The following is a 14,073-nucleotide window of genomic DNA, read 5'->3' as shown; positions in this document are numbered from 1 at the left end:
CAAAGAACAATGTATCAAAATTTATAGGATGCCTGGATCATGTAATGCTTAGAGGAAAATTTATACTTTTAAACACCTACATTAAAAATAAGAAAAATCTCAAATCAGTAAACTTCTACCTTAAGAAAAAAGTAGAGCTCACTAAACCAAAAGCATATATTAGTAGGAATTAAAGATTACAACAGAAATATATGCAACAGGGAACTAAAAAACAATAGAGAATATTAACAAAAACAAAAGTTGATTCTTTTAAAAGATCAACAAAATTTACAAACCTTTATCTAGATGGACCAACAAGAAAGAGAGAAGACCAAAATTACTAAAATCAGAAATAAAGTAGGAGCAGTATTACATTGTCATTACGGTTTTTTGTGGTGATAAGATTTAGTTTCTCTTTCTTGTTTGCATTTTTGTTCTATCAGTGGGTTTTGTTCTTTCTTGTGTATTCATGGTAGTGATTATTGTTTTTTGAATTCCAGATTCAGGACTTCCTTAAGGAGGATTTCTTGCAGGGGTGGTCATGTGGTGGTGAACTCCTGCAGCTTTTGTTTGTCTGGAAAACATGCTATTTTTCACTCATTTCTGATGGCTAGCCTTGCTGGGTATAGTATTCTTGTCTGCCAGTTTTTTTCTTTTCGTATTATTATTATCATTCCACTTTCTTTTGGCCTGTAGAATTTCTGTTGAGAATCCTGGTGTTAGTCTGATAGGGGCACCCTTATGGGTGACTTGATGCTTTTCCTTCTTTTAAGATTCTCTGTCTTTGAGATTTGCCAATGTGACTATGATGTGTTTTAGAGAGGATCTTTTTGGGCTGAATCTGTCTGGGGAATCTTTGAGTCTCCTGGATCTGAAGGTCCGTGTCTCCCCCTATACCTAGGAAGTTTTCTGTTATTATTTCATTGAATAGGTTTTCCATGCCTTTTCCTTTCTCCTCTCCTTCTGCAACAACCACGATTCAAGAGTTTGTGCAGTTAAGGTTGTCTGCTAGCTCTCTTAGATTTTCTTCATTTTTTAAAATTCTTTTTTCCTTTTTTTGTCCACCTGGGTTATTTCAAGAAGACTGTCTTCAAGATCAGAAATTCTTTTCTCCTTGTTCTAATCTGCTGCTTAAGCTATCAGTTGTGTTTTTTATTTCACTGAGTGAAGCTTTCAATTCCATGAGTTTTACTACATCCTTCTTTAAGATATTAATCTGTTTGTAAATTTCCTCCTTCATATCCTGGATTATTTTTTCTTGTTTTCATGTTGTCTGAGTCTTCTCATATCTCAGTGAGTTTCCTTAAGATTGTTGCTTGGAATTCCTTTTCAGTCATTTCAAGGGTTTTCTGCTCTATAGGGTCTGTCTGGTATTTGAGAATTACTACATTCTTTTGGTGATGGCATATTTTTTGGGGGGTTTTTGTATCTCTGGTATCTCTGCACTGATATCTGGTCATCTGGCAGAGCAATTGTGTTTACTCTGGAGTGGGCTTTGAGAAGAGTGACGTCCTCTTTTTCTGATTTCTGCTGGTGACTCTCCTTGTGTCAATGCAGTCGGATGTCTGGCAGGCTGCTTGCATGGTGGCTGTGGCTGCTGCTGTGGTGTCGAGCTGATTCTTTGGAAGCTGTGGCTGACCACTCATGTGGAAGTGGTGTTTTCAGCCTGCTCTCTTGCCTGCTTTTGGGTGGGGGATACTGCCCCTGGTTCCTTGCCTAAGACCCTGGGCGTGCTCTTTTGCTGACTTCTGGGGGGAGGGGACCGTGGCCCTTGGCTCCTTGCCTAGGACCCCGGGCATTGCACAACTCTGAATATACAAAAAACCACTGAACACTACACTTAAATGGGTGAGTTGTATGATATATAAACTCTGAATATACAAAAACCACCGAACACTACACTTAAATGGGTGAGTTGTATGATATATAAACTCTGAATATACAAAAACCACCGAACACTACACTTAAATGGGTGAGTTGTATGATATATAAACTATATCACAAAGCAGTTAAAAGCATAAAAAAATTGGGGAAAATGAAAAATTTAGAAAAATCTGATAAAGATGGTAGCTTAGAGCTGTAGCCAAATTCATCTGGGTGACTAGGGCAGGATCTCTCCCTTCCTTAATCAGCAATGATTTTCATTGTAAGATAATTACTTTCAACAATAAAGTCATTTACCCTTTAAAATTTTATTTTTAAAAATGTTTTTTGCACACAGAAAATATGCAGCAAAATGTACAGAGTGGTTAATTCTGAGATGCAGGGTATTGCTTATTTAAATTTTCTTAATTTGGCTTGTTCCATTTCATATTTTCTCTGAGATTACATGATTTTTAGTGAGAAAAGTGTTACTGAAAAATATATCATTTTTTCCTCCCCCCAAAATAATTTTACTTATATTGTTAGGGTTCATTCTTTAACAAAACCTGTATAAGAAATCATTAAAATGTATTTATTCTGGTTATGAGCCTTCTACACGTTTCCACAGTAGTAAGATTAAAAATATCAAGTATATTAAAAGCAAACATCACAAAGTAAGTATATTAACTCATTAAAAACATTAATCTCAAAAAGACAAAACAAAAGAAATAGTAAATCAAACCTTTGTTTTGGTGCCTGTATGATCAATTTCCTCTTCTGGGGTGTGTTCAGCATGACATTTTTGATGACTGCCTTCTTCTTGGTCAACCTGCATTTTCTCCTGGAAAGAAAATACATAATTGAAAATATACGTAGTATCCTTTTCTTTAGTTCTAGACTGTTTTGAAATGTGTGAACATAGTGAAGTAGATGCTTGTTTTTCAAGTGAGAATAACTACAAATAACAGATTAACAGGCAAATAAAATGAAAAGATTTATTTGATACTATGTGAATAAATTTTGTTTCATTTATCTGGGGCCAAATAATTTCAAAATACATGAAAAATTGTTCAAGCCAAATTTACAAATCAAGATTCACAAAAACAAGCTTACATAAAAGAAGATTCTTTCCGACATGAAAAATGTTTATGAAGGTTTTAATTATGTGGTGAAAAGAGTAAAAAAGACACAAAATTTATGTATTATACAAATACAATGATATTTAAATATGTAGTAAAATGCTGAAAGAAATTTATCAAAACTGTCAAAGTAGAGGTCTCCAAACTAATAAAATGCAATTTTTAAAGCTGTTTTTCATTTTATGTCTAAAAGTCAAACTTTCCACCAATAAAACGCCTAAAGAGATTCTTCACTTGCAATGAATCACAAGTAACAGATTTTTCTGATCCATTTCTTAATCCTATCTATCACCATCCTCCTGAAAAAAAGGAAGCGTGGAATACAATAATCAGAATTAGAATTACTTTTAGGTCTTCTACTACAACATCTAGAATTAAGCAAATATTTAATACCCAGAAAGCTAACTCGATTAAATGCTTATTTGTGACAAAGAGAAAAACAAGCCAGAAAATAATTCTTTGTACATAGGTCAATTATTTCTGATATTCCAAATCCTCTGTTCCAATTCTACAACCTCCTCAATTTTGTGATGGTTGAGTTGAAAAAAGTGATATGATGCCAAACTAAGGTCATGCTGGTAGACACAAATTTGTTAGTAACTCTAATATATGTATTACTAAGAAAAAATGCTGTAAATTAAATGGTTGTTTTATGTCACCTAGAATTTTTATTTATTAAAGAGATCTATTGGTTATATATTTATGTCTCATATAAACAGAAAAGAAAAATGAACCAAATAAAGTAGTTAAGGTGCTTCTAAAACTTTTATTTTATTTTTTAAATTTTATTTTGTTGAATATACATTGTGGCTGATTACTGTGGCCCCGTACCCAAAACCTCCCTCCCTCCCCCCTCGCCCCCAACAATTTCCCCTCTGCTTGTCGTATCAACTTCAAGAACTTGTGGTTGTTATATCTTCTTCCCTCCCCCCCACCGGGCGCGCGCGTGCGCATGCGTGTGTATTATATATTAATTTTTAGCTCCCACCAATAAGTGAGAACATGTGGTATTTCTCTTTCTGTGCCTGACTTGTTTCACTTAATATAATTCTCTCAAGGTCCATCCATGTTGTTGCAAATGGCAGTATTTCATTCGTTTTTATAGCTGAGTAGTATTCCATTGTGTAGATGTACCACATTCTCCGTATCCACTCATCTGATGATGGACATTTGGGCTGGTTCCAACTCTTGGCTATTGTAAAGAGTGCTGCGATGAACATTGGGGAACAGGTATACCTTCGACTTGATGATTTCCATTCCTCTGGGTACATTCCCAACAGTGGGATAGCTGGGTCGTATGGTAGATCTATCTGCAATTGTTTGAGGAACCTCCATACCATTTTCCATAGAGGCTGCACCATTTTGCAGTCCCACCAACAATGTATGAGAGTTCCTTTTTCTCTGCAACCTCACCAGCATTTATCGTTCAGAGTCTTTTGGATTTTAGCCATCCTAACTGGGGTTAGATGGTATCTCAGTGTGGTTTTGATTTGCATTTCCCGGATGCTGAGTGATGTTGAGCATTTTTTCATATGTCTGTTGGCCATTTGGATATCTTCCTTAGAAAAATGCCTACTTAGCTCTTTTGCCCACTTTTTAATTGGGTTGCTTGTTTTTTTCTTGTAAAGTTGTTTGAGTTCCTTATATATTCTGGATATTAATCCTTTGTCAGATGTATATTTTGCAAATATTTTCTCCCACTCTGTTGGTTGTCTTTTAACTCTGTTAATTGTTTCTTTTGCTGTGCAGAAGCTTTTTAGTTTGGTATAATCCCATTTGTTTATTTTTCCTTTGGTTGCCCGTGCTTTTGGGGTCATATTCATGAAGTCTGTGTCCAGTCCTACTTCCTGAAGTGTTTCTCCTATGTTTTCTTTAAGAAGTTTTATTGTTTCAGGGTGTATATTTAAATCCTTAATCCATTTTGAGTTGATTTTAGTATATGGTGAGAGGTATGGATCTAGTTTCATTCTCCTGCATATGGATATCCAGCTATCCCAGCACCATTTGCTGAAGAGGTAGTCCCTTCCCCAGTGAATAGGCTTGGTGCCTTTGTCAAAGATCCGATGGCAGTAAGTGTGTGGGTTGATTTCTGGATTCTCTATTCTATTCCATTGATCAGTGTGTCTGTTTTTATGAGAGTACCATACTGTTTTGGTTATTATAGCTTTGTAGTATAGTTTAAAGTCAGGTAGTGTTATGCCTCCAGCTTTATTTTTTTTGCTCAGTGTTGCATTGGCTATGCGTGGTCTTTTGTTATTCCATATAAATGTCTGGATAGTTCTTTCCATTTCTGAGAAAAATGACATTGGAATTTTGATGGGGATTGCATTGAATTTGTATATCACTTTGGGTAGTATGGACATTTTCACTATGTTGATTCTTCCAATCCAAGAGCATGGGATATCTTTCCATCTTCTTGTATCCTCTCTAATTTCTCTCAGCAGTGGTTTGTAGTTCTCATTATAGAGATTTTTCACCTCCTTGGTTAACTCAATTCCTAAGCATTTTATTTTTTTGGTGGCTATTGTAAACGGGCAGGCTTTCTTGATTTCTCATTCTGCATGTTCACTATTGGAGAAAAGAAACGCTACTGATTTTTGTGTGTTGATTTTGTATCCTGCTACTGTGCTGAAATCATTTATCAATTCCAAGAGTTTTTTGTAGAGATTTTAGGCTGTTCGATATATAGGATCATGTCATCTGCAAACAGGGACAGTTTGACTTCATCTTTTCCAATCTGGATGCCCTTTATTTCCTTCTCTTCTCTGATTGCTCTGGCTAGTACTTCCAACACTATGTTGAATAGGAGTGGTGAGAGTGGGCATCCTTGTCTAGTTCCTGTTCTTAAAGGAAAAGCTTTCAGCTTTTCCCCATTCAGGATGATACTGGCAGTGGGTTTGGCATATATGGCTTTAATTATGTTGACATACTTTCTGTCTATACCTAACTTATAGAGGATCTTTGTCATGAATGAGTGCTGATCTTTATCAAATGCTTTTTCAGCATCTGTAGAGATGATCATATGGTCCTTGTGTTTGAGTTTATTAATATGGTGAATCACATTTATTGATTTGCATATGTTGAACCAACCTTGCATCCCTGGGATGAATCCCACTTGATCGTGGTGAATAATTTTACATATGTGTTGCTGTATTCTGTTTGCTAGTATTTTTGTGAGGATTTTTACATCTATATTCATCAAGGATATCGGCCTGCAGAGTTCTTTTTTGGTTATATCTTTACCTGGTTTTGGTATCAGGATGATGTTTGCTTCATAGAATGAGTTTGGGAGATTTGCGTCCGTTTCAATCTTTTGGTATAGTTTGTAAAGAATCGGTGTCAATTCCTCTTTGAATGTTTGGTAAAATTCTGCTGTGAATCCATCTGGTCCAGGGCTTTTCTTTGTTGGGAGCCTTCTGATAACAGCTTCAATCTCCTTTATTTTTATTGGTCTGTTCAAATTTTCTACGTCTTCATGGTTCAGTTTTGGGAGCTTGTGTGTGTCCAGAAATTTATCCATTTCCTCCAGATTTTCAAATTTGTTGGCGTATAGTTGTTTACAGTAGTCTCGAATGCTTCCTTGTATTTCAGATGAATCAGTTGTAATATCGCCTTTTTCATTTCTAATTTTTTTTGAGTCTTCTCTCTTCTTTTTTTTGTTAGCCATGCTAATGGTTTGTCAATTTTATTTATCTTTTCAAAAAACCAACTTTTTGATTCAGTGATCTTTGTTTTTTTTGGTTTCAATTTCATTCAGTTCTGCTCTGATCTTAATGATTTCTTTCCGTCTGCTAACTTCAGGTTTGGATTGTTCTTGTTTTTCTAGTTCTTTAAGGTGAAGTGTTAGGTTGTTCGCTTGCCATCTTTCCATTCTTCTGAAGTGAGTGTTTAATGCAATAAATTTCCCCCTTAATACTGCTTTTGCAGTATCCCATGGGTTTTGGTATGATGTATCATTATTTTCATTATTTTCCATAAATTTTTTGATTTCCTGCTTGATTTCTTCTTGGACCCATATGTCATTAAGTAGAATGCTGTTTAATTTCCATGTGTTTGTATGGGTTCCAGAGTCTCGTTTGTTATTAATTTCTAGTTTTAATCCATTGTGGTCTGAGAAGATACATGGGATAATTGCAATTTTTTTGAATTTATTGACACTTGATTTGTGACCTAAAAGGTGATCTATCCTGGAGAATGATCCATGTGCTGATGAGAAGAATGAATATTCTGAGGTTGTTGGATGGAATGTTCTGTAGATATCGGCCAAATCCAATTGGTCTAGAGTCTTGTTTAGATCTTGTGTTTCTCTACTGATTCTTTGCCTAGATGATCTAATATTGACAGTGGGGTGTTCAGGTCCCCTGCTATTATGGTATTAGTGTCTATTTCCTTCTTTAGGTCTAATAGAGTTTGTTTTATAAATCTGGCTGCTCCAACATTGGGTGTGCACATATTTATGATTATGTCTTCTTGATGAATCAGTCCTTTTATCATTAAGTAGTGTCCCTCATTGTCTCTTTTTATGGTTTTTAGTTTAAAGTCTACTTTGTCAGATATAAAAATAGCTACTCCAGCTCGTTTTTCTTTTCTGTTTGCATGGTAAATCTTTTTCCATCCTTTCACTTAGTCTATGTGAATCTTTATGGGTGAGGTGGGTCTCTTGTAGGCAGCATATAGTTGGGTCCTCCTTGTTGATCCAGTCAGCCAGTCTGTGTCTTTTGATTGGGGAATTTAAGCCTTTTACATTAAGAGTTGTTATTGAAAGGTGGTGATTTGTTCCTAGCATTTTATTGGTTGTTTGGTTGTCTTAGGTGTCTTTTGTTCCTTGCTTTCTGATTTACTGTTTGGTTTCTGTGTTTGTTGGTTCCTTAGGTTGTAGATAGTGTTTTTGTTTGCTTGTTTTCTCTTCATGAATGCCATTTTTATTATACTAGTGGGTTTAGATTTTTCTTGGGTTTTTATGGCAGTAGTAGTTATTTTTCAGGAACCAAACCCAGTACTCCCTTGAGAATTTCTTGTAAGCGTGGCCGTGTGGTGGTGAACTCCCGCAGTTTTTGCTTTCTGAGAAATATACTATTTGCCCTTCATTTCGGAAGGATAGCCTTGCAGGGTAGAGTATTCTTGGTTGGCAATCTTTGTCTTTTAGTATTTTGAATATATCATCCCATTCCTTTCTGGCTTTTAGGGTTTGTGATGAAAAGTCTGATGTTAGCCTGATTGGGGCTCCCTTATAGGTGATTTGACGCTTCTCTCTTGCAGCTTTTAAGATTCTCTCTTTGTCTCTGAGTTTTGCCAATTTGACTATAACATGTCTTGGAGAAGGCCTTTTTGGGTTGAATACATTTGGAGATCGTTGAACTTCCTGGATCTGAAGATCTGTGATTTTTCCTATACCTGGGAACTTTTATGCCACTATTTTGTTGAATTTGTTTTCAAGGCAGTCTCCTTTTTCCTCCCCTTCTGGAATACCCATGACTCGGATATTTGAGCGCTTAAGGTTGTCTGATATCTCTCTCAGATTTTCTTCAATGTCTTTGATTCTTTTTTCTTTCTTTTTGTCTGCTTGTGTTATTTCAAACAGCCCATCTTCAAGTTCAGAGGTTCTCTCTTCAACTTCCACAAGCCTGCTGGTTAAACTCTCTGTTGTGTTTTTTATTTCGCTGAATAACTTCTTCAGTTCAGCATGTTCTGCTACATTTTTTTTCAGGACATTGATTTCCTTGTACATTTCCTCTTTCAGGTCCTGTATACTTTTCCTCATTTCATCATGATGTCTAGCTGAGTTTTCTTGTATCTCATTCAGTTTCCTTAGAATTATCACTCGGAATTCCTTGTCAGTCATTTCAAGGGCTTCTTGTTATATAGGATCTAGAGTTTGAGATGTATTAACTTTTGGTGGTGTACTTTCTTGATTTTTTGTATTTCTGGTATGTTTTTTTTGATGTTTATTCATTGTGGCAGGGGGTTTCACAGTCCACCGGTTTGAGACTATTGACTAACTAAGATGTTGCTGTGGTTGCCAATTTCGTATGGCTACCTCCGTGACTGCTCAGTTGGCCTCTAGTGCCTTGAGTGTGTGGTTGCCTCGGGTCTTGGGCCTCTCCCGGGAGACACCTCTCTGGTCAGCTTGGACTCTGCTGGGCTGCTGGATCTTGTACCACAGGGTGTGTGATCTCTGCTGAGCTTTCACTTCCCGTGCAAGACTTCTCCCTGTTCCATGTGCTCTGGCCCGGGTTGTTGCATCGTGCTGTGGCGACCACACGGGGTGTGTGGTTTCTCTCGAGTCTCCGCCTCCCTGGCTGGACGTTTCCCCGCTCTGTGCGCACTGGGCTGGGCTGGGACGTGTTTTCTGCAACCCTCGTCTATCAGCTGGGCCGTCAAGACCCTGCTCAGTACCGCCTTGCCCAGGAAGTCTACCAGTCTTCTGCTAGGCACAGACAACCGGTCGCTCTGGGTGCCTTTGTAGCACTGTGTAGATCTTTCTCGGGACTTATCGTCTTCCTCCTGGTATTGCGGTATTTGTGTACTTGTCTTATCTCCCACACTAGAGCGTGAGCTCCTTGGAGGAGGAGCCTGCAACACATAGTTCACCTTTGTATCCCCCTGGCATGGACCGAGTCCGGTGCCCACCTGTAGTCAGGTCTCTGGCAGGTTCAAGTGGACTTGGGAACTCTCCTACCACACTATTCCTAACCAGAAATTGGTTAGGCGTTTTTCCGAACTGGTGGCCGCAGAGATGGTATCTGCCTCCCAGTAACAGGAAGTTTACTGGGGGCCGGAGTCCAGGGTGTGGTGGAGTGACAGTCGGCCCGCCCATACTTCCTTGCCCTCCCGATGCTGGCCGGGGATGCCTCACGCCACCAACCCCGCCAGAGAACCGTGGAGGGAGTGGGAGGGGAGGCCAGCCTGCAGGCCCCGGGAAGCCCCGCTCCAGGGTAAGCAAGTGGGAAGGCTCAGTGAGGAGCCGAGCTGGGCAAGGAGGACAGGCTTGGCTGAGCCTGGCCGGAGCTGCCACCACCTGAGAAAATGGAGGCAGCCCCGGGGTGGTGAGTGGCCTGGTGATACAGGTGGAAGCCGGGTGGGCGTCAGCCCCCCGAGCAGGGCCGGGTCGGGGGTCACTCACAGGGCTGTACCATGTTGGGCGCTCACTCTCTGCCTCTGGTTTGTCGCCTTCCCTGTTCTCAGTTCCTGCTGCCTTGGGCAGCTCACCTGGTCCCGCGGCGCGGCTCGGGCACTCCCAGGAATCTTCTTTTATGCTGGCCTGAAACCTCGAATCATGAATAGGGCAGCTGGCCGCCTTCAGCGGAGCCTCGGCCTCCGGGATCCTGTCTGCATCAACAGTAGGCCTGGCGCCGTGTTCCCTGTTTAGAGACGCGCTTTTGCAGCTAAGAAACAGTTCTTTTCTTTTCCTGCTCCATACTTCAAAGCTGTTGCCTGTAAATGAGGCAGCCTCTCCTGCCGAGGGCAAAGTGGCAGTCAGCCCCCACGACTGGCCACCAGCAGCGGTCTTCCCTTAAGAGATGGCAAGAGGAAGGTCCACAAGTTTCCCGGCTGCCTAAGGCCCAGTGGCTGCCTTTTCCACCTCAGCTACTCAGCACCAACCGCCGCAGCCACCGCCATCTTGAAACGCCCAAAATGCAACTTTTCTGAATCACTTAATTCAGTTGTTAATGTCTATATTTTTCTACACAATACCATCCTCTGTGCCATTAAGAACATTAGTGACCCAGCGTTTCTTTAAAAATTACTCTAGTATTTTGTTATAAGCCACTGACACCAATTCTGCAAGTTTTATGATGGTGTTTTATCTTACCATGAGTCAGTAGATTGTTTTCAGTCAACAACCAGAACTGTATTCCTTCCTAGAATGGTCCTTAAATTTTTTGTGGACTGAAATGGCAAGGGGCTGCAAACTGCCATGCCATGTCACTGAGAATAACAACCGAGTTCATATATACAGAGCTGGTGAGAACTATCTCATGACTATTGCCATGGTCACAAACAGATGTTATTATTTGCAAGACCCATCTCAATTTCAGATATATTAAAAAGTGGAAAATTGTACATCTTACAATCGATGTAAAATGGCAGTAATTTGTATTAACAAATTCACCCTTAAAATGATTTTTTCTCCCTAATTTTAAAAAGAAGGTTCATAGGAGAAAACAACGGAAGTGCTTCTAGTCTCTGGCATCTCTGATTTTAACTGATTTTAAACTCCTTGAGAACTGAAAATCACCCTTCTGTTTGCTGCTATATCTAAACACCCACTTTAGGTGTTTATATTTAACTTGCTAAATAAATAACAGGCACTTAAGAATAAAATCCAGTATCACTATAATGAAGGCTTTACCTGATTTATCCCTTGATCTACCTTCTCAATTTAATTTCTTTCTTGCCATTCTCCCCTTCTCCACTCCTATATCCAATACATAAGCCACTCTTCTGTTTATTGTAACAAAAAAGGGCTTCCTGTCTCACAGTCTTTTGTTACTTGTTATGCCCTCTGCCTGTAAACAATCAACACTCTTTACCCTCAAATTGCCTTTTTCAACCTTCAGGCTAGCTTATCTGTCCTTTCCTAGGTGGCTTTCCTCATCACTATCAAATAGTTATTTTCCACTATGCATCCCTGTTAATTTCCCTTATATTTATGTGCTATCTTGTTGCTTCTTGCCTGTCCTTTCCCACTGGAATGTAAGTCACAGATGGATGGTGACCTTTTCTATCCTGTTTACTATTATATCCCCAGTGCCTAGAAAAGTCCCTGCTACATATAAGCAATTAAATATTTTGAATTAAAAAACAAAAATAGAAAGATAAAAAAATAAACAACCCAATGGTCAACAGTGGGAAACAGTTAAATTGTTGCACATTAGTATGATGAGTAAACACATAGTTTCTTTGACCCCTACTTCTGTAATGCAGTTTAAGATGTGATACTTCTAAGTATGTCTGGCTATTAATATATACCTAGAAGAGAGCTGTCAATTTTCTGAAACATTCTTATGCTGAAGTAGGCAATCTGTATTATGATTTTTCAGGAAAATCAAAACTATCTTAATTTTTGCACTTGGTCCTAGCCAAAAGAATGAAAAGCAATAAAGCTATCTTAACTTTGAATGAAAAAATGAGGCATATCAAATAATCTTTGTGTTTGGGATTCTTTTTACCTCACAGCCAGCATTGTCAGCTGCTAGGGAAGAGTAAAAAGAATATATAGAGAGAGACCATATTACAATGGCATTCAAGCCTTTCAAATTTGTGGATACAGAATAAAAGAAAAATTCTAGAGAAAACCATTAAGAGATAAAGTATACAGGATGTTCTCTACACACGGTATTCAACATCACCCTTTATGTTAGCAAGGATTAGGAAATAAACTAGTTTACTCAATACCTATTATATATCAGCTATGGTAGGGATTTAAAAGTATATGTTAGTGTGCTCACCAACAATGCCAAGTGTATGATTCACAATGTTAGCTACCTTTCTTTTTCCCTTGATTATATAAATTGTAAATGGAACATTCAGGAATATCTCACCCATCTAGAAATCCTTTATATGGGAAACTCAACTACCTGGAAATGTTCTAGTAAGCCAAGAAACATTCTTGTAAGCCAATAAATCTCTGAATGACCAAAGCAAATGTCATAAATCCATGTACTTTATTCACATTTAAGTCCACACCCACAAACCATCCTGAAAGTCTGGTTAACTGGATTTCCAGCCCACAGACAACAGAAGCAGCAAATAAGAAACGCTAGGTGAAGTAGAAGATGAGTGCTATGAGTATTCTTGTTTTATTTTCAGATTCCTAGGATTCACTAACATTAAATATAGAGAAAACTAAAGGCCCTCAACAGAAATACTCAAAAAGAGGTAAACAAAACGAAATGGTTATGAACAACTGGTCCTAGAAAGGACATACAAAGTGCTCTCAATTTAGTAAAAATAAATTTTGGTTAAATTTACATGTCTGACTTAAATTACTATGAACTGTAATTTGAAAATTAACTTTTCACCAATTATTCTTATGTTAATTTATGAAAAATTAACTGCATCTTCACTAACTGATTAGGACATTTCTTCTTCCTCATTTCAAGTAAGGAAGGATGTGACAGCAAATAATCCACGGGAAGAATGAAAAAGAAAAAGGTCACGGTCTTTAAAGTATTTTAAAGGCTAGTGGTTGAATTCTGATCAATCTAGAAGATTGAACAGTAACTATTAGTAAAAACAACCCTCATTGCACTCCCATGTTTATTGTAGCTCTGTTTACAATAGCCAAGATAGGAACCAACCTAAATGCCCACTAATAGATGATCAGATAAGGAAACTGTGGTATATATACACTATGGAATACTAGTCTGCCATAAAAAAGAATGAAATACTCCCATTTGCAACAACATGGATGAACCTGGAGAAACTTAGGTTGAGTGAAACAAGCAAAGCACGGAGGGATAAATACCACATGTGCTCGCTCATATGTGGGAGCTAAGACAGAAAGGAAGGCAGGAGAGAAAAACCACAGTAGTCCCATGATCCAACAGAGGGAGGGAACATTCCTAGGGCTACAAATTGGAGTTGAGGGGAGAGGGGGAAGTGGAGGGAGGTTGAGGGATAATTGGAAGGGGACAAAGGGTATAAAAGTAATTTCTGGTAATGGGTATGCTCCCAATATGAATCTGGCCCCCACATCATGGGCAGGAGGGGGGACAATCAGCTTTGTATCTCATGAATATTTGAAATAAATAAATTTTTAAAAAAGCAACCCTCAAAAAAGGGGAGAAATTGTCTTGCAATTTACCAAAGGAAAACCCATTCCTCATATGCACAAAGAGATGAAAATCTAGGGCAGATCTCCAATTATGATTGAAAGAAAAAAATCTAAATGCAATTGGAAAAATTTACAGAGTACACATAAAAAGATAAAAATTTTGTGTAATGGCATAGAATCAAGTTCCCCTAACAATCCTTTATCTATAGTATACTAAGTGTAAATTCAGCATCACGTGAACAAAAAGTAAAAAATCTGTATTTTAATGTTATTGAATGAACAGCACATTCCTCTGCTAACTGCTACAAATAT

General features: G+C 38.3%; 1 protein-coding gene across 2 annotated transcripts in view; it reads right to left on the bottom strand.

Annotated features, from left to right (window-relative positions):
* HSPA4L (heat shock protein family A (Hsp70) member 4 like) overlaps positions 1–14,073 on the bottom strand; it is a 64,866-nt gene that overhangs the window by 21,530 nt on the left and 29,263 nt on the right. For both annotated transcript variants that reach the window (XM_063107598.1, XM_063107599.1), the window contains exon 13: positions 2,585–2,683. In XM_063107598.1, the coding sequence (XP_062963668.1) occupies positions 2,585–2,683 (99 nt within the window). The remainder of the gene's footprint in view (positions 1–2,584; positions 2,684–14,073) is intronic.

Source organism: Cynocephalus volans, chromosome 9 (assembly GCF_027409185.1).
Source record: "Cynocephalus volans isolate mCynVol1 chromosome 9, mCynVol1.pri, whole genome shotgun sequence".
Lineage (NCBI taxonomy): Eukaryota > Metazoa > Chordata > Mammalia > Dermoptera > Cynocephalidae > Cynocephalus > Cynocephalus volans.
The sequence above is the reverse complement of the archived record's forward strand: the minus strand, read 5'-3'. Positions and strand labels throughout refer to the sequence as shown.